The sequence below is a fragment of the Pelobates fuscus genome, chromosome 2 (assembly GCF_036172605.1).
Source record: "Pelobates fuscus isolate aPelFus1 chromosome 2, aPelFus1.pri, whole genome shotgun sequence".
NCBI classification, from domain to species: Eukaryota; Metazoa; Chordata; class Amphibia; order Anura; family Pelobatidae; genus Pelobates; species Pelobates fuscus.
The window spans coordinates 19,142,928-19,169,853 of NC_086318.1; the positions used below are offsets into that span (position 1 = coordinate 19,142,928).

The following is a 26,926-nucleotide window of genomic DNA, read 5'->3' on the forward strand; positions in this document are numbered from 1 at the left end:
TATATATATATATATATATAAAATCAAAAAATTACCGGCACTCTTGGGTTTAGTTCATCCAATTTATTGTTGGTCAATTCAAGCTAGGTCAACGTTTCAGCTCCCGATCGGAGCTTTCATCAGGACACCAAAGGCATAAAACATTGCAAATAACAAACATATTTAGGACATCTCTACCAATAAACACTCACCATATCAGCTGTATCACGTTTGAAAGGAGATGTTCTCCCAATGGTAGCAGGTTACACAGTAGCAACCAAAGCTGATTGTATCAGCGGTTGCTAAGAGACTGTGACGCTTTTTAGACTCGCCCACCCCCCTGTCACGTGACGTGGGAGTTCAGATTGGCGGCACACATGCGCAATTGCGCCGAGGATACGCCGGACATCAGGGGAGACGTGATACAGCTTATATGGTGAGTGTTTATTGGTAGAGATGTCCTATATATGTTTGTTATTTGCAATGTTTTATGCCTTTGGTGTCCTGATGAAAGCTCCGATCGGGAGCTGAAACGTTGACCTAGCTTGAATTGACCAACAATAAATTGGATGAACTAAACCCAAGAGTGCCGGTAATTTTTTTATATTTTCTATACTATTGGGACTTGGCACCTGGTATTATTTATTTTTGTAGGAGTGCAAGAGGTTCTAATTTGTCTATATATATATATATATATATATATATATATATTTCCTGGCCATTCATGGCAGCATCATTTATGGGTTAGCTCAGCCCCCAACAGGAACAGGACAGAAAACAATTAATTAATTATAACCAGACTGTAGGTATAAAAGGTCCCTCCTCCCTCTAACCCACAGACTTTTTTCTGTCTTTAACAGGACAAACAGGAATTATTTCCTATACTAATTTTTTTTTGAGGCCACCTTCCCATCTGTACCATGGGTTTTTACCAGATACAGTTCAGCCTCTCTTTATCTGAATAACTCAGTAATCAGCCTGCAAGAGCAGGACTAACTGAGTTAGGTACATTTTAGTATATGTACCTCTTCAATGGATAACAGGGCTGTTTTAAAAAAATACTACTATGATGTGGGGTCGGTATATCCTTAAAAATTCCCCTTATAAGCATCAGTAACCCCCTCAGAGATTGTGGCAGAAGAGAAGTCTGGGTAAGTGGCTGAAAAAAACGTTTTTCTTACCCTGATTCCTATTTGAATAGTTCCTGAGTTGCTTGGTGTTTAATCTCCTCCCTGGGAGGGTTTTCCAGGGTCTAGTTGGTCTGAAGGGCTTGCCAGAGACTTGTAGACTTGTTTTTTGCCGGTTTGTGTCTTACTTCCGGGTTCGGAAGGCGGGTGTAACGGCTACCCAGATAGAGAGAGGGTTTCTGCCGTTGAAGACGTCCTTTTTCCCTGCAAGCTGCTGTGGAGAAGTAGGCTGCTGTAATCCCATCCACGATATCCAGAGTGAGGAGCAGGTTCAGCTGTAAACAGGAGCAGAATAATATTCCCAAATAATCCCCTTCCAAGAACGAGACGAGGCTACGTTTTGAAGGGTCAAGATGAACTGAGGACTGGAACACCCAGCCTGCTTTTTATTAGAAATAGATACACACAGAACACTCCCAGGGGGAGGATGAAAACAACCAATAATACAGATGGTAACACCCCCACGTCTCCTCCCCTCAGATAACTACATAACCCAATTAAAATGTCCACATTTTTCCACCAGTTCTGGATGTACCCCAAAAACAGGGGGTACAGCTTTAAATCCGGTAGCGCTGGATAGCTCTCCTTCAGGGGGACAATATATCCAAAAATCACCCCATTCGGATGTACAGTTCGGGAGATACAACGTTCCAAAGTTTTGACCGACCGCACAGACCAACTAGCCGAAATTAGTTCCATGAGTTTTGGCCTTGCGGTCGGTCTCCGTTCGCACGGTAAAAAGGTATGATACTCTGGCCATCCATGCGAATCGCGGGGTTCGCTGGAATCCCCATAGATGATTGCATATAACTACCGAACGAGGGGACGTTCGGTAGTTTCCGTACGAACTTATGGAGGTCTGGAGGATTCAGCGGTGTTCGCCTGTTTGCGTATCCGTTTTCAGTTCCATGCGGTTACAGGCAAACACCGCTGTTCGCACACAAGATGGCCGCGAACACGTGGAAAGTCCCGAAATGGCGGCCACCTCTGCATTACACGTGAAATTCGCACGGAACCAGACGAACAGAGGAATGGAACGAATGGATGTGTAAGTTGTAATCCCCTTGTTTGTTTCACATCCACCAGAGGTTGGTAGGGATCTGTTACACTGCTCCCCTTTTGTGGAACACTCCGGCAGACCCGGATTGATCCTTTTCGGGTCAACTTGGGGCTGTCCGGTCCTTTGTTAGGGCAATAGTTCTGTTTGTCTGGACAGACCGTCCGCGTTCCCATTAAACTTGCCAGGGCGGTATTGGATGGAGAAATTGTATGGCTGTAGTGCGAGACTCCATCTCAGTAAGCGTCCATTATCTCCAGCTACTCTGTTCAGCCATACAAGGGGGTTATGATCAGTAATTAAGGTGAATTCTTGACCATACAGATATGGGGTTAATTTCTTTAGGGCCCAGACCAGGGCTAAGCACTCTTTTTCCACTGCCGCGTAACTCACTTCTCTAGGTAACAGTTTTCTGCTGAGATACGCGACAGGGTGTTCGCCCCCGTCTTCGCCGACCTGGCTTAGCACTGCCCCCAGTCCGTACATGGACGCATCTGTGTGGACGACAAATCTTTTGTTAGGGACGGGGGCAGATAAGACAGGTGCATTGATCAAGGCTTGTTTCAAGGTTTGGAATGCTGTTTCACAGGCGGGAGACCACAGGACTACTCTAGGTAAATTCTTCTTTGTTAAATCTGTCAAGGGTTTGGCGATGGCGCTGTAGTCAGGGACAAATCTCCTGTAGTACCCTGCCGTCCCTAAAAATGCTAACACTTGTGTCTTAGTGTGGGGTGTGGGCCAATTGGCTACGGCCTCTACTTTAGCGGGTTCTGGTCGTTGTTTCCCACACCCCACCCGGTGTCCCAAATACTGGACTTCAGCCATGCCAAAGTTACACTTCTCCGGCTTTAGAGTTAGGCCGGCGGCCCTAATCTGATCCAACACAGTCTCTATGTGTTGTAGGTGTTCCCCCCAAGTCTCGCTATAGATCGCAATGTCATCCAGGTATGCGCAAGCGAAGTCCTGGAAGCCATCAAGGAGGCGGTCCACTAAGCGCTGAAAAGTAGCTGGGGCGTTTTTCATCCCGAAAGGCATGACCTTAAACTGGTACAGGCCAAACGGGGTGACAAACGCCGACTTAGGGATAGCGTCCTTGGCCAGGGGAATCTGCCAGTACCCCTTGCACAAGTCAATGGTGGTCAGATAGCGTCCCCTGGCAATGCGATCCAATAGCTCGTCTACTCGGGGCATGGGGTATGCGTCTGTCACAGTTCGGTCGTTGAGGCGTCGGTAATCGACACAGAACCGGGTCGTCCCGTCCTTTTTGGGGACTAGGACGACGGGAGATGCCCAGGGACTGTCGGATGGCTCTATAACCCCTAGTTTTAACATCTCCTGAATCTCCTTCCTCATCTCTTCTTTTACAGCCTCGGGAATTCTATAGGGAGTTTGTCGGAGCGGGGCTTGGCCTGGGGTTTCTACGTAATGGGTCGCTACAGGTGTGTAACCTGGCTCCTGGGAAAAGGTTAATCTCTTTTCAACTAGTAGTTGCTGGAGTTGTTCTCGTTCTGTGGGAGTTAATCGCTCCCCTAGCTGTACTGTATTAAGCAGCGTTTTGGACTCGGGGTTGGCTAATAGATCAGGGATGGGGAGACTGTCAGGGTCCTCAGAGGCGGGGATGCATATGGCGGCTATGTCCTCGGGCCGTTCTTGGTATTCCTTTAATAGGTTTATATGAAAGGACTTCTGTATCTTTTCGTCCTTGCTACTGGCAATGATATAGGTGGTGTCACAGACCTGGGCTACTACTTTGTAGGGGCCTTGCCAGGAGGTCTGCAATTTATTTCCTCGAACGGGTTTAAGTACTAGAACTTTCTGTCCTACCTGGAATGTTCTCAGCCTAGCGTTCCGATCGTACCAATGTTTCTGCCGACCCTGGGCCGCATGGAGATGATCCCGGGCCATCCGGGCTAACTGTTCCATACGGTCCCGCATTTCTAGCACATATGGTACGATGGGGACACCTTCGTGTTCCGTCTCTCCCTCCCAGTGCTCTCGGATGAGGTCGAGAGGGCCTCGCACCCTCCGTCCATAGAGCAGTTCAAAGGGAGAGAACCCAGTGGACTCCTGCGGTACCTCCCGGTAAGCAAACAGGAGGTGTGGCAAAAATCGCTCCCAGTCTCTGTATTCCGCCGTAAAGGTCCGTAGCAATTGCTTTAGGGTACCATTAAAGCGTTCACAGAGACCGTTAGTCTGGGGGTGGTACGGTGAACTAAGTAGGGGCTTAATACCACAGACCTTCCACAACTGCTGGGTTAAGTCTGCGGTAAACTGGGTCCCTCTGTCCGACAAGATTTCCTGGGGAAATCCTACTCTGGTGAATATCCCGACTAGCGCACTGGCGACAGTGTCAGCCTGGATATTCGTCAGAGCGACGGCTTCTGGGTAGCGGGTGGCATAGTCCACCACGGTAAGAATGTATTTCTTACCAGAGGGACTGGGGTTAGGTAGGGGTCCTACTAGATCGACTGCCACCCTGCTAAATGGTTCCTCGATCACAGGCATAGGGGACAGTCGAGCTTTCGGATGATCCCCTCTCTTCCCCACCCTCTGGCATACATCACACGTGCTACAGTAACGGCGCACGTCCTTCGAGATTCCTGGCCAAAAGAAGGTCTGAGTGATTCTGTAGGTTGTGCGGTTACCCCCTAGATGTCCTGCTAACGGAATGTCGTGGCCAATTCGGAGAAGCTCCAATCGGTACTTTCTAGGTACCACTAATTGGCGCTTCTGCGAAGGAGCACAGCCTCTCTTCCTGCCTTCGGTTAATCTGTATAATCGGTCCCCCTCCCATATAAAACGTTCCCGCTCATCCCCTCTATTGTCAGCTAGTTCTCGGTACTTTCGGAGGGTGGGGTCCTGTCTAGTTTCCCTCCCAAACTCCTCTGGGGTGTCCCAAGCTAGCGGTCTATCTGTAGTGTCATTGCTAGGTGTCTGTCGGTGGCTTACCTGGGTCTCCCGACCTGTTGGCGGATCGTCCTCGATACGGGTCTGTGAGCGGGTGGTCACGGGGCAAGCCGCAGCAGTAGTGGGTAAAAAGGCCGAGGCTAGAGGGCCAATATCATTGCCCAACACGACCTCAGCGGGTAGGTTGTCCATAATGCCCACCGTGGTCTTTCCTGACCCGACTCCCCAATCCAAGTGTACCCGGGCGGTGGGTAAGCGAAAAACAGCCCCCCCTGCGACCCGAACAGCAACAGTACGGTTAGACACAAGCTCTGGTTTCACCAGATGCTTTTGTATTAAAGTGATGGTAGCGCCAGTGTCCCTTAGGCCTTGTGCTATCTGTCCATTTACACGCACCTCCTGACGGTGGTGCTGGCGATTATCTGGGGAAGCCGCTTGTATGGGGTTGGCCTCATATAATATTCCCAGGCATTCCTCAGGGCTCCCTTCAATTTCCAGGCAATGAGCAGCAGCGGGGCGTGAAGATGGGCTTTCGGTGTTAGATGTGCGCCTCCAATTATTATTGGCTGATCCCAACGGGCAAACACGGGCAATATGTCCCAGGTTGCCGCAGCGATGACACGTCACTCTGTAGGATTCCCGGGGCTGGTTGTTAGACCCTTGAGGACGTGGAGGTCCTGGGGGTACCGGGGCCCGGAATTCTGTGCGTGCAGCGTAGGTTGGGGTGCGGGCCTCTGTTCTAGGTGCTGGTCGCGTAGTACCTTGGCTCACTTTTCTCGTTTCCACATATTCGTCTGCTAGTCGTGCTGCCTCATTTAAGTTGGCTGGGCGGCGATCTCTCACCCAATCCTGTGTATCTGCCGCCAAATCTTGGAAGAAATGTTCCATCAAGAACAATTGTAGCACTTCTTCTCCGGTGTTAGCATTGCACCCTTGCATCCAATGTGATGCCACCCTTTGTAGCTTGTTTGCCCATTCCATGTGGGAGTCCGCTGCCTTCTTTTTGGACTCCCGGAAGCGACGGCGATACGCCTCTGGGGTGACTGCGTATCGGGTGAGTAGTGCGGCTTTCACCCGCTGATATTGTGTGATATCTTCGGCCGTGAGTGCCCGAAAAGCCTCATTTGCTTTTCCTGAAAGTTTCCCAGCCAGAATAGTAACCCATTGGTCTGGGGGTATCTGGTGCAGTGAGCACTGCCGCTCAAAATCTGCCAAATACCCATCAATCTCTTCCTCATTTTCTGCAAACGCTTTAAATGCAGTAAATGGTATTTTCCTCCCTGCAGCAACGGGAGGAGGAGTAGGAACTATATGTGTACTAGCTTGTTGCGCCAATACATGTTCCGTGTCTTGCCTCCTCTTAGTCTCGATCTCCTCTTTTGCGTTCTTGAACAGTCTGTCTAATAGCTCCGTGGTCTTTTCCGGATATAATGCTAATCTTCGCTGTACAATAGCAGTGAGTACATCGTTCTCGCTGACCGGTGCAATAGGTTCAGTTACCTCCATGGATCTATCCATTTCGTCCAGCTCCAGTAGGTCAGCTATCAGCTCTCTCCTTGGTCTGTTACTAGCACTCCTACCACGATTTTCCAATAGATCTTTCAGTGTGGGTCTTTTCAGCTTGGCATACTGAGACTCCATTCAGCACTTGCTCCTTGGGCAAAAGAACCATCCCACCGCTGCCAACCAATGTAACGGCTACCCAGATAGAGAGAGGGTTTCTGCCGTTGAAGACGTCCTTTTTCCCTGCAAGCTGCTGTGGAGAAGTAGGCTGCTGTAATCCCATCCACGATATCCAGAGTGAGGAGCAGGTTCAGCTGTAAACAGGAGCAGAATAATATTCCCAAATAATCCCCTTCCAAGAACGAGACGAGGCTACGTTTTGAAGGGTCAAGATGAACTGAGGACTGGAACACCCAGCCTGCTTTTTATTAGAAATAGATACACACAGAACACTCCCAGGGGGAGGATGAAAACAACCAATAATACAGATGGTAACACCCCCACGTCTCCTCCCCTCAGATAACTACATAACCCAATTAAAATGTCCACATTTTTCCACCAGTTCTGGATGTACCCCAAAAACAGGGGGTACAGCTTTAAATCCGGTAGCGCTGGATAGCTCTCCTTCAGGGGGACAATATATCCAAAAATCACCCCATTCGGATGTACAGTTCGGGAGATACAACGTTCCAAAGTTTTGACCGACCGCACAGACCAACTAGCCGAAATTAGTTCCATGAGTTTTGGCCTTGCGGTCGGTCTCCGTTCGCACGGTAAAAAGGTATGATACTCTGGCCATCCATGCGAATCGCGGGGTTCGCTGGAATCCCCATAGATGATTGCATATAACTACCGAACGAGGGGACGTTCGGTAGTTTCCGTACGAACTTATGGAGGTCTGGAGGATTCAGCGGTGTTCGCCTGTTTGCGTATCCGTTTTCAGTTCCATGCGGTTACAGGCAAACACCGCTGTTCGCACACAAGATGGCCGCGAACACGTGGAAAGTCCCGAAATGGCGGCCACCTCTGCATTACACGTGAAATTCGCACGGAACCAGACGAACAGAGGAATGGAACGAATGGATGTGTAAGTTGTAATCCCCTTGTTTGTTTCACATCCACCAGAGGTTGGTAGGGATCTGTTACAGCGGGGCATGCGCAGTATCATCGGCGTCATACATATACAATTGCGCATGCATGAACCGCCGGGTTCTTAACCCCTTAAGGACCAAACTTCTGGAATAAAAGGGAATCATGACATGTCACACATGTCATGTGTCCTTAAGGGGTTAAAGAGATATCGCACCAAAATTAAAAATACCGGGAATTCTATAAAAGATCGCTCTGGAGTTGTTTGCAGTGTCCTGGCTGAATCTTCAAACAGGTCTTTTGTGTTAAAGGCTGCCCTAGACTGAAAAAATATCTATAAGGTAATTTTTTCTTTGTTTCTATCTTGTATACTTGCTATTTTGTTCTGTAAAATGGAAGTGACAGAAACATATTTTTTTCTGGTGTTTTAATCTAGATGGCTTCTCACTCTGCCTCAATATCTGTATCTAGAAAACATAGATCAGCCTCAAATACATTTAACCTATATAGGGGGGATAAAAGAGTGCCACTATGGGCACATAATAAATCATTGGTAAAATGGCCTTTTTTCAGCCAATCCAAAAGAGGATTCCCCAAGAAATCATAAAGAGAAATCAGATAGATGTGTTAACTGCAATCAAATTGCACCCAGTGGAAGAAACCTGTGTAAAGATTGTCTAACAGAAGCTGCTGAGGTAATGGGACCGTCTCCTCAAATGGAGTTGAAAAAATGGATTACAGAAGCAATTGCAGAGGGATTTAAGTCCACAAGCAAAATGTCCTCATCTAAACGCATTAGAAGAGAAGAAATCTCCTCTGAGTCTAGTGATTGTATGGAAATGGAAGATATGTCAGACGAAGAGGAAGGTGAAGTTAACTATGCTTCCAGAACGCTGGATCCTAAAGCTGTGGATAAACTGATCAACATAATAAGAGAGACCCTGAGATTCCCATAAGAAGAATCTGAATTGAAGGAATCCAACAGGTATTTTGAAGATTTAAAGTCGAATAGACCTACCTTTCCGGTACACACTACAATCAAGAATATAATTTCCCAAGAATGGCAGAAACCAGAGAGAAAAGCTACTCTGAAGAACAAAGCATTCAGATTATATCCGTATTCAAAGGAAGATTGCAAAACCTGGAACTCAGTCCCTAAAATTGATGTGGCAGTTATACATATGGCAAGAAAGACCACTCTTCCTATTGACTACATGGCTTATTTGAGAGAGCCAATGGAGAAAAGGTTAGATGCCAGTCTGATAAAGGCATACCTGGAGTTAGGATCTGCGCTACATCCTGCAGTAGCATTAACCACTCTGTCTAGAGCCTTTAAAGTATGGCTAGACTACCTAGAGGAAGATATTGCCAAAGGAGTTCGGAGAGATCATCTTTTGGAAGGACTGAGAGATCTGAAGCTGGCGACAGAATTTTGCTCTGAAGCATCTCTGGATGTTACCAGAATGGCGGCAAAAAGCATGGGCCTGTCTATAGCAGCAAGAAGAGCATTATGGCTGCACTCCTGGGGAGCAGACTATGCTTCTAAAGCATCCCTGTGCGCTCTTCCTTTTCAAGGAGATCTCCTGTTTGGGAAGGTCTTGGAAGCTATCCATAAGGCTTCAGATGGGAAAAAAGCTTTTCTTCCGCAAGGCAGAAAATATGGTTCTTCAGCATGGAAAGATTGGAGGTATAAAGACCGTTCCTTTCACGAAAGCAGGGCATATAAACCAGGAAACGAGTAGGCCAGATCCAATTGGAAAAACACTCAGCCAAAATCTTCCAGAGGAAGAGGAGCAAGATCAGGGAAAAACTTCTAAACTTGTGACAGGAGGAAGACTGCATCTCTTTTATCCTGTCTGGGTCAGAAGCGTGACCGACTCCTGGGTCCTATCAATATTGGCTGAATGATGCAGGATAGAATTCGAGATCATTCCAACAAAAGATGTGTTTACCCAATCTCGAGTAGCAAAAGGAGAAAAAGAGAAAGCTGTGAGGGACTGAGTATCGAAACTCCTAAAAGACCAGGTGATAGAACATGTTCCAATAAAAGAACAAAGAAAGGATCACTATTCCACGGTTTTTCTAGCCCCAAAACCACAACAGAAGTGGAGACTTATCCTAGATTTAAAGAGCTTGAATTCAAGAATAAAAAGAAAGAAATTCAAGATGGAATCCATTTCAACTATTTTACCAAACATCAGAATGGGGGATTGGATGACTTCAATTGATTTGAAAGATGCAAATTACCAGATCCCAATCAACGAATCTCACCGCAAGTTTCTCAGATTTTGTGTTTTTGGAAGACACTACCAATTCAAGGGTCTTCCATTTGGGCTAAGCCTGGCACCGAGAAACATTCTCAAAGATACTCATCGCTTTAGTGGCAGTGATCCAAAAGAAAGGGATAGAGATCTACCACTATCTGGACGACTTTCTGATTGTAGGTTCATCCAGCCAGAGGGTAACACTCCCCACTCAGTTGGCCATAGAACTCCTCATGAACCATGGATGGAAATTGAACATGGAGAAGAGTATGATGATTCCCTCTCAGAATATCATATTCCTGGGGGCAGCCATAGATACTGTAAAGGGTCAAGTAAATTTGTCTGCGGAGAGAATGGAGAGGATTCGGATGAAGATCATGAATCTTCGCTTCAAAAGATGCATTACAGCAAGGGAATTTATGAGCCTTATAGGATCTCTTACGTCAACAATAGGATTTGTGAAATGGGCCCAGTGGAACATGCGTCCCATCCAAATGAAGTTTCTAAAGGAATTCAAGAAACAAGGGGGCGACTGGGATCAAAAAATTCCTCTCACTCGAAAGACAATGGATGACCTTGGTTGGTGGATGAAAACCAATAACTTATCATTGGGGTTTCCTCTCCAAAGATCCACCATGGTAAACAGTTACTACAGACGCAAGTATCCAAGGGTAGGGCACACACCTAGAAGAAAAATGGATACAAGGTAAATGGAAGTCGAGAGAGAGAATGTTGCACTCAAACCTAAGAGAACTAAGAGCAATATTCTATGCACTACTGGGGTTTTGACAATGTGTAACATGTTCTTGGGTGAGAATCCAGACGGACAACAGAGTAGTGGCTTCATATATAAACCGAACAGGTGGAACCAAAAGCAAGGCTCTATTACAAGAAATATTTCCTCTAATGGAATTTGTGCAAAACAAACTACAAGGTTTGAAAGCGGTTTATCTTCTGGGAACAGAAAATGTGCTGGCAGACTATCTGAGCAGGACTACAATTCAATCAGGAGAATGGCAATTGTATGCAGAGGTGTTTCAACAGATATAATTAAGGTGGGGCACACCTCAGATCGATTTGATGGCTTCATATCGGAATGCTCAAGTCCCGAAGTATTTCTCCCTAAAGGCAGGTTATCGATCAGCAGGTCAAGATGCTTTTTCCCTTCCTTGGGACTTCGATCTGGTGTATGCATTCCCTCCCCTACCTATGATTCACAGATTGTTGAGGAAAATTCAGAAAGAACGGAAAATGGGGATTGCTATAATTCCAAGTTGGCCGAGAAGGCCCTGTTTCCCACTCCTGAACAAAATGTGCATAGGTCCTCCATGGCCTCTTCCTCGGAGAGCAGATTTGTTAATACAAGGTCCAGCGATTCATCCCAATCCAAACCAATTGAAACTGGAGGCTTGGCTCTTGAAAAGCAGAGACTTTTAGAGCAAGGATTACCAGAGCCTGTGGTGGATACACTGTTAAAATCCAGGAAAAGTTCCACCTCCGCATGTTACCACAGAATATGGGATATTTTTCGCTTATGGACAGAACAGAAGTCCACGAATTTCCTACAGCCTTCAAATATAGATATTCTGGAATTTTTACATGAAGGACTAGAAAAAGGTCTAAGCTTAAGCACTTTAAAAGTACAGTCATCAGCCTTGTCAGCTCTGTGTAACACGTCCTGGGCATCTGACCCAATTATTGCAAAGTTCTTTAAGGCAGCAATACGCATAAGGATAAATTGGTGGGTGGTGAAGGTGATGACAAGTTTCAAACTTAATGTAGGCAAGCCACTGTTCTGAGGTCACTCCAAACCTCTATACAAAAATAAACACAAAGTCTGGACTCTAGTACAGACTACAGGGCGCCACAAGCATTAAGATGTGTGGTAATCTAATTCAGAATGATGCCATAAAAAATATGTGGAAATATAAAGTCCAATTTATTAGAACAATATCTAAAAGTGCAACATGCACAAAAGTCGATAAAATAACAAGTGAATCAAGAACCCCTAAAGGTAGCAGCTATATTTATACAATGCTTGAATGTAGTAAAGTGCCAAATGCTAAAGTGCAAAGCATACAAATAGCATTTGGCACTTTACTACATTCAAGCATTGTATAAATATAGCTGCTACCTTTAGGGGTTCTTGATTCACTTGTTATTTTATCGACTTTTGTGCATGTTGCACTTTTAGATAGTGTTCTAATAAATTGGACTTTATATTTCCACATATTTTTTATGGCATCATTCTGAATTAGATTACCACACATCTTAATGCTTGTGGCACCCTGTAGTCTGTACTAGAGTCCAGACTTTGTGTTTATTTTAGCAATACGCATAAGACCTCCGTCCAGAAATTACGCTCCTCCTTGGGTTCTTCCCTTGGTTCTGGATGTTCTATCAGACACCCCCTTTGCTCCATTGGATGAGTTGGGTATCGTAAATCTGACATACAAGACCTTGTTCTTAATGGCAATCACTACGGCTAAAAGAATGTCCGAAATTCAAGCCTTCTCCAGTGATCCAAATCACGTCCAGGTCTTCCACGATAGAATTATCTTAAGACCTAGAATGGAATTCTTACCTAAAGTGGTTTCTCGTTTCCACTTGGCACAGGAAGTGGTTCTGTCTTCCTTTTACCCAAATCCTTCATCATCGGAAGAAGTTAAACTCCACCAATTGGATGTGAAGAAAATGTGTAAATAAATATATAGAGGTCACTAATCAATTTTGAAAATCACAGCACCTATTTCTTATCCCTTCCGGATACAGAAAGGGAGAGGCGGCTTCTACCGCTACTTTGAGGCGTTGGGTTTCAAACACCATAAAAATGGCCTATAGAGTCAAGAATCTATCTCCTTCGGAAAATATAAAGACCCATTCTACCCGAGCATTGGCTACCTCCTGGGCTATCTGGGCAGAGGTTTCTCCTGATGACATATGCAGGGCAGCCACCTGGTCGTCTCCTATAACTTTCATCAGGCATTACAAGCTGAATGTAGCTTCTTCTTCCTCGTCCTTTGGGAGAGGTTTTTTGTCCTCAGTTGATACTCTTGAATATATGTCTTTTGCAGCAGACTGATGAGTTTTGTTTTATTACACCCTCCCTTTGTTGCTGAGCTCGGGTATTACCCATAAGTGATGCTGCCATGAATGGCCAGAAATACAGAACATTTTCTCCATACTTACCGCAATTTTCTTTTCCTGGCAATAATTCATGGCAGCATCAGCAACCCTCCCATATTTCTTTTAAGCTTTGTACTGGACTGTGGGTTAGAGGGAGGAGGGACCTTTTATGCCTACTGTCTGGTTATAATTAATTAATTGTTTCCTGTCCTGTTTCTCTTGCGGGCAAAGCTAACCCATAAGTGATGCTTCCATGAATTATTGTCAGGAAAAGAAAATTACGGCAAGTATGGAGAACATTTTCTGTAATATATACACACACACAATACACAAGATCCAGAGCACTCACCTATCCACTAAACAGCAACTTCAATGTTGAAAGATTTTATTTGTTTTTTTAAAAACACCTAATCTAGGCAAAAATAATGGGGATTTAGTTACATTATATGATCATACATTGCATAAGCCTGCCACAACGTCAATGTACCCCATCTTTGGCAGGTCCTACTCTAACAGCCTAATGTCTGCTCTTATGAGATTAACTCACATACTTGGGGAAAAAAATCCTTCTGGGGCTCTCTGCAGTACAAGGCTAAATAGGGCCCTGGGATGAGGCACCTGTGACAGGGAGGGGTGCAAAACCAAGGAGTTGACTAGACTCCCAAATATATATATATATATATATATATATATATATATATATATATATATATAAATAATTTATTTATTTTTTGCATAGTTTTATTTTCTATAGTTTTTTTTTAATAAAATAATAACGATATTATATATGATTTGCCAATTATACTGTATCTTTAATCCTATATACATCTATTTTAGCCTCCAAGTCTTATCAAACATTTACAAAAAAAAGTCTTATACAAAACAAGCCATTATTGCAAAACAAAAAAGGTTCCATTCGGAGTAGCCTAATATACTTATTGTCCTCACATATAATCTTTAAAGGGGATTAAAACAATGAAATTAAGAGAGAGATACTCAAAGCCCTATATCATATCTGTGAAACATTTGATTTAAATCTTAAAGGATCACTATACAGGGAGTGCAGAATTATTAGGCAAGTTGTATTTTTGAGGATTAATTTTATTATTGAACAACAACCATGTTCTCAATGAACCCAAAAAACTCATTAATATCAAAGCTGAATATTTTTGGAAGTAGTTTTTAGTTTGTTTTTAGTTATAGCTATTTTAGGGGGATATCTGTGTGTGCAGGTGACTATTACTGTGCATAATTATTAGGCAACTTAACAAAAAACAAATATATACCCATTTCAATTATTTATTTTTACCAGTGAAACCAATATAACATCTCAACATTCACAAATATACATTTCTGACATTCAAAAACAAAACAAAAACAAATCAGTGACCAATTTAGCCACCTTTCTTTGCAAGGACACTCAAAAGCCTGCCATCCATTAATTCTGTCAGTGTTTTGATCTGTTCACCATCAACATTGCGTGCAGAAGCAACCACAGCCTCCCAGACACTGTTCAGAGAGGTGTACTTTTTTCCCTCCTTGTAAATCTCACATTTGATGATGGACCACAGGTTCTCAATGGGGTTCAGATCAGGTGAACAAGGAGGCCATGTCATTAGATTTTCTTCTTTTATACCCTTTCTTGCCAGCCACGCTGTGGAGTACTTGGACGCGTGTGATGGAGCATTGTCCTGCATGAAAATCATGTTTTTCTTGAAGGATGCAGACTTCTTCCTGTACCACTGCTTGAAGAAGGTGTCTTCCAGAAACTGGCAGTAGGACTGGGAGTTGAGCTTGACTCCATCCTCAACCTGAAAAGGCCCCACAAGCTCATCTTTGATGATACCAGCCCAAACCAGTACTCCACCTCCACCTTGCTGGCGTCTGAGTCGGACTGGAGCTCTCTGCCCTTTACCAATCCAGCCACGGGCCCATCCATCTGGCCCATCAAGACTCACTCTCATTTCATCAGTCCATAAAACCTTAGAAAAATCAGTCTTCAGATATTTCTTGGCCCAGTCTTGACGTTTCAGCTTGTGTGTCTTGTTCAGTGGTGGTCGTCTTTCAGCCTTTCTTACCTTGGCCATGTCTCTGAGTATTGCACACCTTGTGCTTTTGGGCACTCCAGTGATGTTGCAGCTCTGAAATATGGCCAAACTGGTGGCAAGTGGCATCTTGGCAGCTGCACGCTTGACTTTTCTCAGTTCATGGGCAGTTATTTTGCGCCTTGGTTTTTCCACACGCTTCTTGCGACCCTGTTGACTATTTTGAATGAAACGCTTGATTGTTCGATGATCACGCTTCAGAAGCTTTGCAATTTTAAGAGTGCTGCATCCCTCTGCAAGATATCTCACTATTTTTGACTTTTCTGAGCCTGTCAAGTCCTTCTTTTGACCCATTTTGCCAAAGGAAAGGAAGTTGCCTAATAATTATGCACACCTGATATAGGGTGTTGATATCATTAGACCACACCCCTTCTCATTACAGAGATGCACATCACCTAATATGCTTAATTGGTAGTAGGCTTTCGAGCCTATACAGCTTGGAGTAAGACAACATGCATAAAGAGGATGATGTGGTCAAAATACTCATTTGCCTAATAATTCTGCACTCCCTGTAGGCACCCAGACCACTTCAGCTCAATGAAGTGGTCTGGGTGCCAGGCCCCCTAGTTTTATCCCTGCAGTTGAAAACATAGCAGTTTTAGAGGAACCACTGCAGGGTTAACCCAGTCTCTAGTGGCTGTCTCCCTGAGGCGCTTCCGTGATTCTCAGTGTGAAAATCGCATTGCACTCAAGCAGAGTGAATTCAGATCCCCATAGGAAAGCATTGAGTAATGCTTTCCTATGGGCGGATTGAATGCGCGCGCGGCTCTAGTTGCGCATGCGCATTCAGCTCCATTGGGAGCTGACATCGGCACGGGGAGGAGAGGTCACCAGCGCCGAGGGAGCCCGGCGCAGGATTAAAGTATTTGGCTGAAGTGGTTTTAACCCCATCAGCCCAGCGGGAGGGGGGCCACGAGGGGGGGGGGGGTACCTAATAACCCTATAGTGCTGGGAAAACAAGTTTGTTTTCCTGGCACTATAGTGCTCCTTTAAGAAGAAATGTTACAAAGAATACGCAATAGTAACATGTAAAATATTTAGAATTATTGCTACAGTAATATTAGCTACAGTTTATCAAACAAAGGCACAATTTAACAAGCATTCCAAATGATTTAAACACTGTCAGAAAAATGGTCCAAATGATTTATCTACAAAAATTCCTAGAGCATTTAATGGTGGCCCCTGTAGATAAATAATTTGGAATGTTTATATGGAAAGAGTATAGAATCATTGAGAAACCTTATTAAATCGAGGGGAGGAAGGCCCCAATCTTTGTTTAGACCACATGGCCACATTGTGTGTGATTCTTTCATCTAAAAGCTTTCTTTCAAAAAATGTGCACTTTCAACTGTGAAATATAATGTCTGGCTTCCATAAAGTGTTGAGGGATAGGTAACTTGCTCGTTCTAATTGTTGATTTGTGTTGAATTATTCTTTTTTTTTTTTTTTTTAAGGTTTTGTGTAGTTTCTATAAACCTGCAATGTTTTACATTGATGAAGTGGTTTAGGCGCATTTAGTGGTCTTTTTACCCAGCCTAATGGAGTCCACATAACCAGTTCTCTTTAACAGAATTGCAGATTCCTATGATTCCTAAAGCATTTATGTGCCCTGTTTACCACTTAATTTCTAGTGACATCACCATATGAGGATCTAAGGGACTTACAGAAGATGCTGAAAGAGACACATCCAAGGGGGCGACACTTTTCACAATAATGTTTTTAAAACAAACAAAATTGAAATAGGTATTACATTGCTTAATTGGCGAATAATAAGATCCATTGCTTGTTTTAAATAATTCATATTGTATTTGTCAGGCTTGTTACCCGCCTACCTCTCTGTTTGGCTACCCACTTTCCTGCTCCCTCCGGCGTTCCGTTCAAAGCTGCATGCTTGTACACAGCGTGCATTTATGTGGACCGAATGCGGCCCCAAATTTGACGTTCGACAAACCGAATTCGGCGCACAAATGTGACATCAGAGGCATTGGCGGATCCAGGGGGGGGGCAACGGGGCAATTGCCCCCCCCGAGATTCTCCCCTGCCGGCTAGTGCAGGGCTGACATTGCCCAAGCGCCAGCCCTGCAATGTGCCTGCAGACCGGGAGGGAGATCAGTGATCAGTGATCTCCCTCCCCGGTCCGCAGGCACATTACTGACAGCCGACCGGCAGGGGAGGGAGAGAGGACCCGGGAGCTGTTACCAGCAGCTCCTCCGGGTCCTCCTCTCGCGAGATTTGGAGCGTTGCCGCGGTTACCACGGCAACGCTCCAAATCTCGCGAGAGTGAACTCTAGCCCTGGAGCGCGGGCTAGAGTTCACTGGAACCACTGGACCACCAGGGATTCCCCACTGGAACCACCAGGGATCCAGAAATGTCCCCCCTCCTCCTCAATAAAGGTAAGAAGGGAGGGGGGACATAATATATTTTATTAAATACTTTTTTTTTTTTTTTATTAAAAAGCCTCCCTTCCCTCCTCCCCTCCCCCATACACACTGCCCCACATACACTGCCCCCATACACACACTGCCCCCATACACACACTGACCCCATACACACACTGACCCCATACACACACTGACCCCATACACACACTACACACACTGACCCCATACACACACTGACCCCATACACACACTGACCCCATGCACACACTGACCCCATACACACACTACACACACTGACCCCATACACACACTGACCCCATACACACACTGACCCCATACACACTACACACACTGTCCCCATACACACACTGTCCCCATACACACACTGTCCCCATACACACACTGTCCCCATATACACACTGTCCCCATACACACACTGTCCCCATATAAACACTGACCCCATACACACACTACACACACTGACCCCATACACACACTACACACACTGACCCCATACACACACTACACACACTGACCCCATACACACACTACACACACTGACCCGGGTGACCCCATACACACACTGACCCCATACACACACCATACACACACTACACACACTGACCCCATACACACACTGACCCCATACACACACTGACCCCATACACACACTGACCCCATACACACACACACTGCCCCCATACACACAAACACTGCCCCCATACACACACTGACCCCATACACACACTGACCCCATACACACACTGACCCCATACACACACACACTGCCCCCATACACACAAACACTGCCCCCATACACACAAACACTGCCCCATACACACAAACACTGCCCCCATACACACACTGTCCCCATACACACACTGTCCCTATATACACACTGTCCCCATATACACACTGTCCCCATACACACTACACACACTGACCCCATACACACACTGACCCCATACACACACTACACACACTGACCCCATACACACACTGACCCCATACACACACTGACGCCATACACACACTGACCCCATACACACACTGACCCCATATACACACTACACACACTGACCCCACACACACTGCCCCCATACACACACACACTGCCCCCATACACACAAACACTGCCCCCATACACACAAACACTGCCCCACAAACACTGCCCCATACACACACTTCCCCCTTACACACACTGACCCCATACACACACTGACCCACAAACACTGCCCCACATACAAACACTACACACACTGACCCCATACACACACTGCCCCCACAAACACTGCCTCCATAAACACACTGCCCCACAAACACTGTCCCCATACAACACTGTCCCACAAACACTGTCCCCATACACACTGCCCCACAAACACTGCCCCATTCACATACTGCCCCGCACACACTGCACACCTATACACACACAGTGCCCTACACACCCTGCTGCCCCCCCATACACACATTGCCCCAAACACACACACACGACCCCCCCATACACACAGTGCCCCCCATACACACACTGCCCCACACAGACATACAGTGCCCCCCCATACACACACTGCCCCACACAGACATACAGTGCCCCCCCATACACACACTGCCCCCTAACACACACACTGCCACCCTTACGCACTCACACTCACTTCACCGCTCACACACACACTGCACCTTTCACACACACTTCACCCCTAACACACACCACTTCTCCTATGCCCTATATCCCAGCAGACCCCAGGTAAGTTGTCAAACTGTTCTTAAACGGTATGACTACTTACTCCGGGGTGGGATCCTGGCACTACTGGCACCATAACTACTACACTGAGCTGTAGTGGTTATTGTGCTAGGATTATTTTTTTTAAATAATCTACAAGTGCCCCTCCCGAGATCAGGCTCTGGATCCGCCACTGATCAGAGGTCACACAAGAGTGGTCAATTACTGTCCACGAATCATACGTAATTCCTAGCTGACCAGGACCAATGAGAATTAAGACCTGTCTATGTATACTTAGGTTCCCATTCCTTATTGCCCTGTTGTGGTTCTTGTTAGCCCAATAGAGCATTACTGCTGTATACGTCTTTGGTATTTATTCTGGTTCTGCTTTATTGTTGTTCCTGTCCTCTGTGATCCATTGACCTTGGCTTGTTTAACGTTTATTCTGATCTCTGTATTCCTTTGACTTTGGCTATTTTTACTGATTCTGATTGTCCGTTAGTCCGTCCATTCTAAGGACCAGCATGCGTAAAGTCTATTTATTGTGATTGGGTCTGTGTGTTCTGGTTCCACCTGATCCTGACAGTATTAATGTATGAGATGGGGGATTATATGTGTTATCTGACAGTCCTGTGTCTTGTACTTATTGTAAACACATATATATTGCTGCAGTCTATTGCAATCACTCTCTGTGGGTTACTTTAATTAAATAGTCAGACCCACCGGAACTAACCTGAACATATATGTCTGCTTAGATATCCTGTCCTACATGTATTAACCGTGCCTCAGTTTACATCCCATAATGTGTCCTAGCACTATTTTGACCATTCTTTAAAGGGACACAATAACTACAAACATAATTTTTTTCGGTCCAAAATGTTAATTTATCCATTTAAATTGACATCGCAATTAAGCTGCCTGTAGTCCTGTGCTAAGAAAAACTACTCCCAATCCTTCCTCACTGTAGTCCCCAAGCATGACACATTTTGGCCAGTCAAATGCTTCTCATAGAGAAGATATCAATATATCAATATAGTGTCTCTCTGTGAGAAGCATTGGACAGCGATACGCACCCAACATACTTTGCAATCTGACACCAGACGTAAGATACATTCAATTATAGAATCTATTTCAGTCTGAAACCCCTAGTGGCTGTCTGAAAGATAACCAAACAAGACATAGGGATAGCAAAAAAAAAAGAAAATGTTATTAATCAGAAAAATTACTGTTTTCAACTGCAAGGTTTCACGGGGTAGCATCTGTGCATCTATGCCCCAAAATTATTTCATTATGATTAAACCATATATTTTCTGTATTATTGGTCCTTATCGCTGGTTACAAAAAACGTGCAAAAATGAGTTAAAAACACTGTTTACAGAGCTTCATGGAGATTCAAAGAAACAGGAGAGATAGCGTGTGTAAATGTGTTCATGTGTTTGTGTAAATTTGTCCGTGTGTTTGTGTAAATGCGTGTGTGTGTGTTTGTGTGTGTGTGCGTGTGTGCGTGTGTGTGTAAATGTGTTCATGTGTTTGTGTAAATTTGTCCGTGTGTTTGTGTAAATGCGTGTGTGTGTGTTTGTGTGTGTGTGCGTGTGTGCGTGTGTGTGTAAATGTGTTCATGTGTTTGTGTAAATTTGTCCGTGTGTGTGTGTGTGTCTGTGAAGTTATTGAGTAATTTTTTTATGCAGAATAACTAAAGTGAAAAAAATCCACAAATCTTATCTTTTAGCCTAAATGTGCAGCCCCCTGATCTAATGAATAAACGTGTTTAGCTCCGAGATTCCATGCATTCCTTACACTTACACTGCACATTTGCTGTGGCTGTAGATTATTCTGTATTTGTATTAATAGTTTTGTAATGTCTTGTTACGGGCACGTTCACATAATTATAAATTACACAACACGATACTGTTCAGAATTTTGCCCTAAGAAATGATTTTGGAATTGATTTTCCATTTAGTTTCAGTCTAGAAGGCATTTTTCCACCTGTTTCCTGGCATAATTAAGTTAATTCTCAGATAACGTAATTGTATTCCTCCCAACACAACTCTAATACATGGAACGACTGAACCTGCGTAGTTTAAATGGTTTTTGAGTGTAAGAGAGTTTGATAAACAAGGCTGAGTCATAGAGTAGAGTGATACGGATGGACAGATCCTATAATGGACCGCTCGAAGAGTTTCCCGGGTACTTTTTCTTTTACACGTCATATTTCTCACTCCCATTCTTAAATCAAGTCAAACACACACAGGCTAGAGCATCTCTCTGTCGACTTACAAGTCATACGAAAAATTGGATCCACAGCCAGTGCCAAGAAAACACAGGAATTCTAATATTTTATTCCATATACCACTGTGTGCAAACAGCAGCCATCATCAATTTAGCTGCTGCCAGTCCCACCATACTAAAATGGTTAACATGCCATAGATATGTCTCATGGTCAGAATGTGAGTCTTCCTGACTATTAAATAGTTAGATAAATTGTTTACAATCACCGTCAGGATCCAGCAGCATCTAGTACTGAAGGTGCGTGTAAATACCAACTCCCAGTACGACACAGCCACCAGTACTGTTAGAAAATGCTAATGTATTTATTTCCAAGTAATAATGGTGTAAACATCGGTTTGACTTTAATACACACGGAATATGGTGCAGATTTAAATCAGAAATTACATTTATTTAAAACATTTCTAGAACTGACATTTCTCGTGTAGGTAATAGATGATAGTACTAGTTTTCTAGGTAGTGATAGTAGGAGTAATAATGAATAGATAGATTCAAGAACTAAATGTTTTCTTTCTTTGACTTGCAGCGCAGACGGCGAGTTTGCAATCACTCATATGACCAAAGCTCATTTATTTCATAATGGAAAAGTAAAGTGGGTCCCACCGGCCATCTACAAAAGCTCCTGCAGCATCGATGTGACCTTCTTCCCTTTTGACCAGCAGAGTTGCAAGATGAAATTTGGCTCCTGGACATATGATAAAGCTAATATTGACTTGGAAAGCATGGAACGGAATGTTGACTTGAAGGACTACTGGGAGAGTGGCGAATGGGCAATCGTAAATGCTGTTGGAACATACAACTCGAAGAAATATGACTGCTGCACTGAAATATACCCTGACATCACATATTATTTCATAATTCGGAGATTACCTCTGTTCTACACTATTAATCTCATTATCCCATGTCTACTGATCTCTTGCCTTACTGTTCTAGTTTTCTACCTTCCTTCAGATTGTGGAGAAAAAATAACTCTTTGCATCTCTGTACTTTTATCCCTGACTGTGTTCCTCCTGCTTATTACAGAGATCATCCCTTCTACTTCTCTAGTGATTCCGTTAATTGGGGAATACCTACTCTTTACTATGATCTTTGTCACATTGTCCATCGTCATAACTGTTTTTGTGTTGAATGTCCATCATCGATCACCTAGCACTCATAAAATGCCTCTGTGGGTACGTTCTGTCTTCTTGGATTACATACCCAGATGGCTCTTCATGAAGCGTCCACCACCCCCAGTTGAAGAAGTTATAAGTCAATATGATACACCCGAACTTAAGCTTAGTACTTCCAAATACTGGATGGAGACTGATGTTGATGAGAAGTGGGGGGATGCGGAGGCTGAGCTCCACCCATGCCATATACGACATATGTCATCTCACAGTCACAGTCTTCAGTATCGCTATGACTATAGCAACCAGGTATCCAGTGGACAAAGTCAGATACCTCTCCAGACCACTGAACCAAATTTTTTGTTGTCCCCAAGCATTTTGAAGGCTTTAGAAGGAGTTCATTACATAGCAGATCATTTACGGGCTGAAGATGCTGACTTTTCAGTAAGTACTGTTGTGTTTATATGGGCACTTTCATGCACAGAAAATCATTGTCACGAATTTGTTTATTTTAAACTTATCTTTATCGAAGACCTGACAGTTGGTTCTAGTACTTAGTAAGTTATGACAGATATCCTGAAATGCTAATTTGACATATTTTGAATTTTTTAAATACTTTTTGCACATCAAATGCAACTAAGGAAAACAAATTAATTGATACCTGGGTCTCCCTAGTGTGCCAGAGATTTAACCCTGCTCACTCCAGAACCTTAGGATGTTCCATTCTTACAGTATTGGGACGGCATAGCACATCCCAATGTTGTTAAGTGATTAAACTGAATGAAGCATGTTAAAAAGCAAATAGTATTAGTATTGGAGAGCTGGATATCAGTGTATATTTAAGTATATTTATGTCTTTGTGACGGAGCAGAGTGAATTTGTTCATGTCTGTAAAAAGAGATAATGACACAGCTCTGTCTGTACTGCAAGACACAGCTCATGTATCTGTGTGATCCCGTGCCATGTGATCTGTAATCATTAAAGGGGAACCAAAATTTCTCCGAAAATAACTACTTTGAACAAAACATTCAAAATCACCTAGAACTTGTGTTAACCCTTTGTTTGATGCAGTGTTTTCTTTTAAATTCATATTAACGATTTAGTAATTGACATCACATTCTTGTTGAGTCCAGGTACCGACATGGCACACATTGAATTGGACGAGGAGAAACATACAATGAAAGACATTAAAGGAGCACTATAGGGTCAGGAACACAAACATGTATTCCTGACCCTATAGGGTTAAAACCACCATCTAGCCACTCTGGTCCCCTCGTGCCTCCCTGAATATAATAAAATCTTACTTGTATTCAAGTTTGCAGCTGCTTACTTTGCCCATGTTTTCTTTAGACCTGCCCACTGCCTGCTGATATCATCAGAAGTGGTAGCCTGATCCAATCACAGTGCTTCTCCATAGGATTGGCTGAGACTGACAAAGAGGCAGGTCAGGGGCAGAGCCAGCACAATTCAAACACAGCCCTGGCCAATCAGCATCTCCTCATAGAGATGAATTTAATCAATGAATCTATATGAGGAAAGTTCAGTGTCTGCATGCAGTGGGAGGAGATACTGAATGTTTGGATACATTTTAGGCAGCCATGACCCAGGAAGGATCTCTAACAGCCATCTAAGGAGAGGCCAGTGAATTTATCACCAGGCTGTAATGTAAACACTGCATTTTCTCTGAAAATACAGTGTTTACAGCAAAAAGCCTGGAGGTAATGATTCTACTCACCAGAACAAATACAATAAGCTGTAGTTGTTCTGGTGACTGTAGTGTCCCTTTAAATACAGTGTGATTTGAAAAGTAATGCAACGTCCTATATGTGAGGTGCAATGGAATCCTGTACAACTAAAGGCACATTCTGACAGTGATTTCTCCACTTTTATAACTCTAAAATTCTCAATTTAATTTCATTGTTGGGTGACAGAGCCAGATCACATGATGAAATATATCCCGACAAATAAAGTGCTAACACGCATAAACTCGGTAAAATAAGCCCCAAACACATTATATCATAGCAACGTTTGACTGTACTCATTGTATCCGCGTGTTAGATATATAACAATGAAAGAGTGATTGCATAAAGTTATAGCATTAACGTAACCTCCACATGTGACCTAAGATAGCACCACAACTTATGTTTTTACATTTTGTATCTGTTGTTTGTCTACAGGTAAAAGAAGATTGGAAATATGTTGCGATGGTGATTGACCGAATATTTCTTTGGATGTTTATCATAGTCTGTTTGTTAGGAACTATCGGATTGTTTCTACCCCCGTTTCTGGCCGGAATGATCTAAAAAAAATATTGAGAGCATTTTTACCCAATCGCATTGAACTATCCATTTTTTTACTGCAGAAATATCTCCAACAGACTCAAGGGCCAAACATGTCCAGACTTGGACTCGGCTGACCTTGGAGACATCCTTGGATCTTTCATAAGCAGAGAATATTAGGCAATACGCTATTTCCACTTAAATAAAGCAAATTCATAAGATGAGAAAATAAAGATTCCTCACATTGTTTTTATTAACATGTCTTCTTGTAAAGAAGTTTTTTATTTTTTCCAACCCCATGGGTCTATCGGAATGTTTCAAAGCACTAGGAGACTTAATATATTTTTATTTTCTTCTGCAAATAAATAGTGTGTGAATGTATATAATATTATACACTATATACACACACAGTAACCTTACACTCAGGCTTAGTGTTTTAAAATTTAAAAAGATAGCCCTGGTGCATGCCCAAAATGCTGCATTTCTATATTTTACTGATACGATGCATGGACTCACAATTATTAGTAAAAGTATTTCTCCTCATGAATGCGTCCATCAGTTTTTTCACTGTAACGACATGCGTCAGTCTGATGTGAAGATATTTTAGGTTGACTTATCTTTTTGAAAGGTTTTCTGGTGTTCAAAAGCACTTATCTAATAGTATTTTCAGGTATTCTAAGTTCTTTTTCCAAGATCTGGAATAAACAATATGCAGAAAATACAGAGGTCCCTTAGTCCTCTCGTACCTTCTTCCTTATCTCGTTGAAGGAAATCGTAGCAGTTGGGTTTAGAAATGTTACTGAACATCCAGTGAAAGCTCCCAGGGTAATGCATTTCAGCAGTTATTAGGTCCCCTTCCCCCCCCACCCCCCCCCCCCCCCATTCAGCCACTTTGACCAAAAGAAAGTCCTTATCAATTCTTCATGATTTATGGTTTAGCCAAATTATCTGACCAGCACATATGTAAAAAAAATAAACAGCAATTATTGTTCAATAAAGTGAAGACTTATACTGCAGGTGATGAAATGATAGCTGGTATTTTAAAGCAATTCGATATCCTCATTAATTAAGTTGCAAAACCCGGTTTTATGTAAAATTGCAGCTCCCAGCAATGTAATTCTAATAATTCTTACTACGCTGCTTGTTTTTTTCTGAATCCCTTAAGATATCAGAATAAAACCAGAGAATTTGAGTATATCTCTTCACACCCTGAGGACAAAATGTTTATCATTTAAGATTTAAAAGGTTTCCTGGATAACGTGTAGCTAGCAATAAAAAATCCTATTTAATGAATTGCCAGCAGAGTTACTTAACCGTATGGGTTTGTCTTCCTAGCTGTGCTGTTTGATTGATAGATGAGGTCAGGTGATAGTCAGTGGTAACATAACCTATAGTAGCTCCAGAATGAAGGCCCACAAGAATGAGCTTTGGAGCTTCAAAAACCACATCCCATAACAAAATCTGAAAAAAAAAATGCGATGATGAAAAAACAATGTTAGGTCTGCAGAAGGGGAGTATTTTGAGTCCAGGTACCCCCATCTTAATGGACAATGATGCTAAATGTGACCCCATATGCTACTTTGAAATAACACTTGAATTAAAGGTTTTCCAGGTTTTTTTGGACCAATTTGCTTTTTAGAAAGAGCCTGGGCTGCCACCTACTGGAGAAAATTGTGTGAACAACATGATATTCATCTGAACATTAACTAGAATTATAGCTGTAGTTCTCATTCTTTCGTAGGTAAATTCACCAGTCTGTTGGTTTTTTTTTACTTCTAGAATTAAAAGAGTTAATATACATAGGCAAATTATATATATATATATATATATATATATATATATATATGCAAACATGTTTTGTTTTTTTCTAATTAAAGGGTCAGTTTACCCTCCTGTTTTATCCAATTCAATGTCTTTTTTTTCTCAGAACTTGTGC

The 26,926-nt window shown here is 43.4% G+C and overlaps 1 protein-coding gene across 1 annotated transcript in view; it reads left to right on the forward strand.

Annotated features, from left to right (window-relative positions):
* CHRNA2 (cholinergic receptor nicotinic alpha 2 subunit) overlaps positions 1-25,454 on the forward strand; it is a 108,761-nt gene extending 83,307 nt beyond the window's left edge. The window contains exons 6-7 of the mRNA XM_063441981.1: positions 22,129-23,155; positions 24,889-25,454. Of these exons, the coding sequence (XP_063298051.1) occupies positions 22,129-23,155; positions 24,889-25,014 (1,153 nt within the window). The 3' untranslated portion in view covers positions 25,015-25,454. The remainder of the gene's footprint in view (positions 1-22,128; positions 23,156-24,888) is intronic.
* Positions 25,455-26,926: the final 1,472 nt, after the last annotated feature.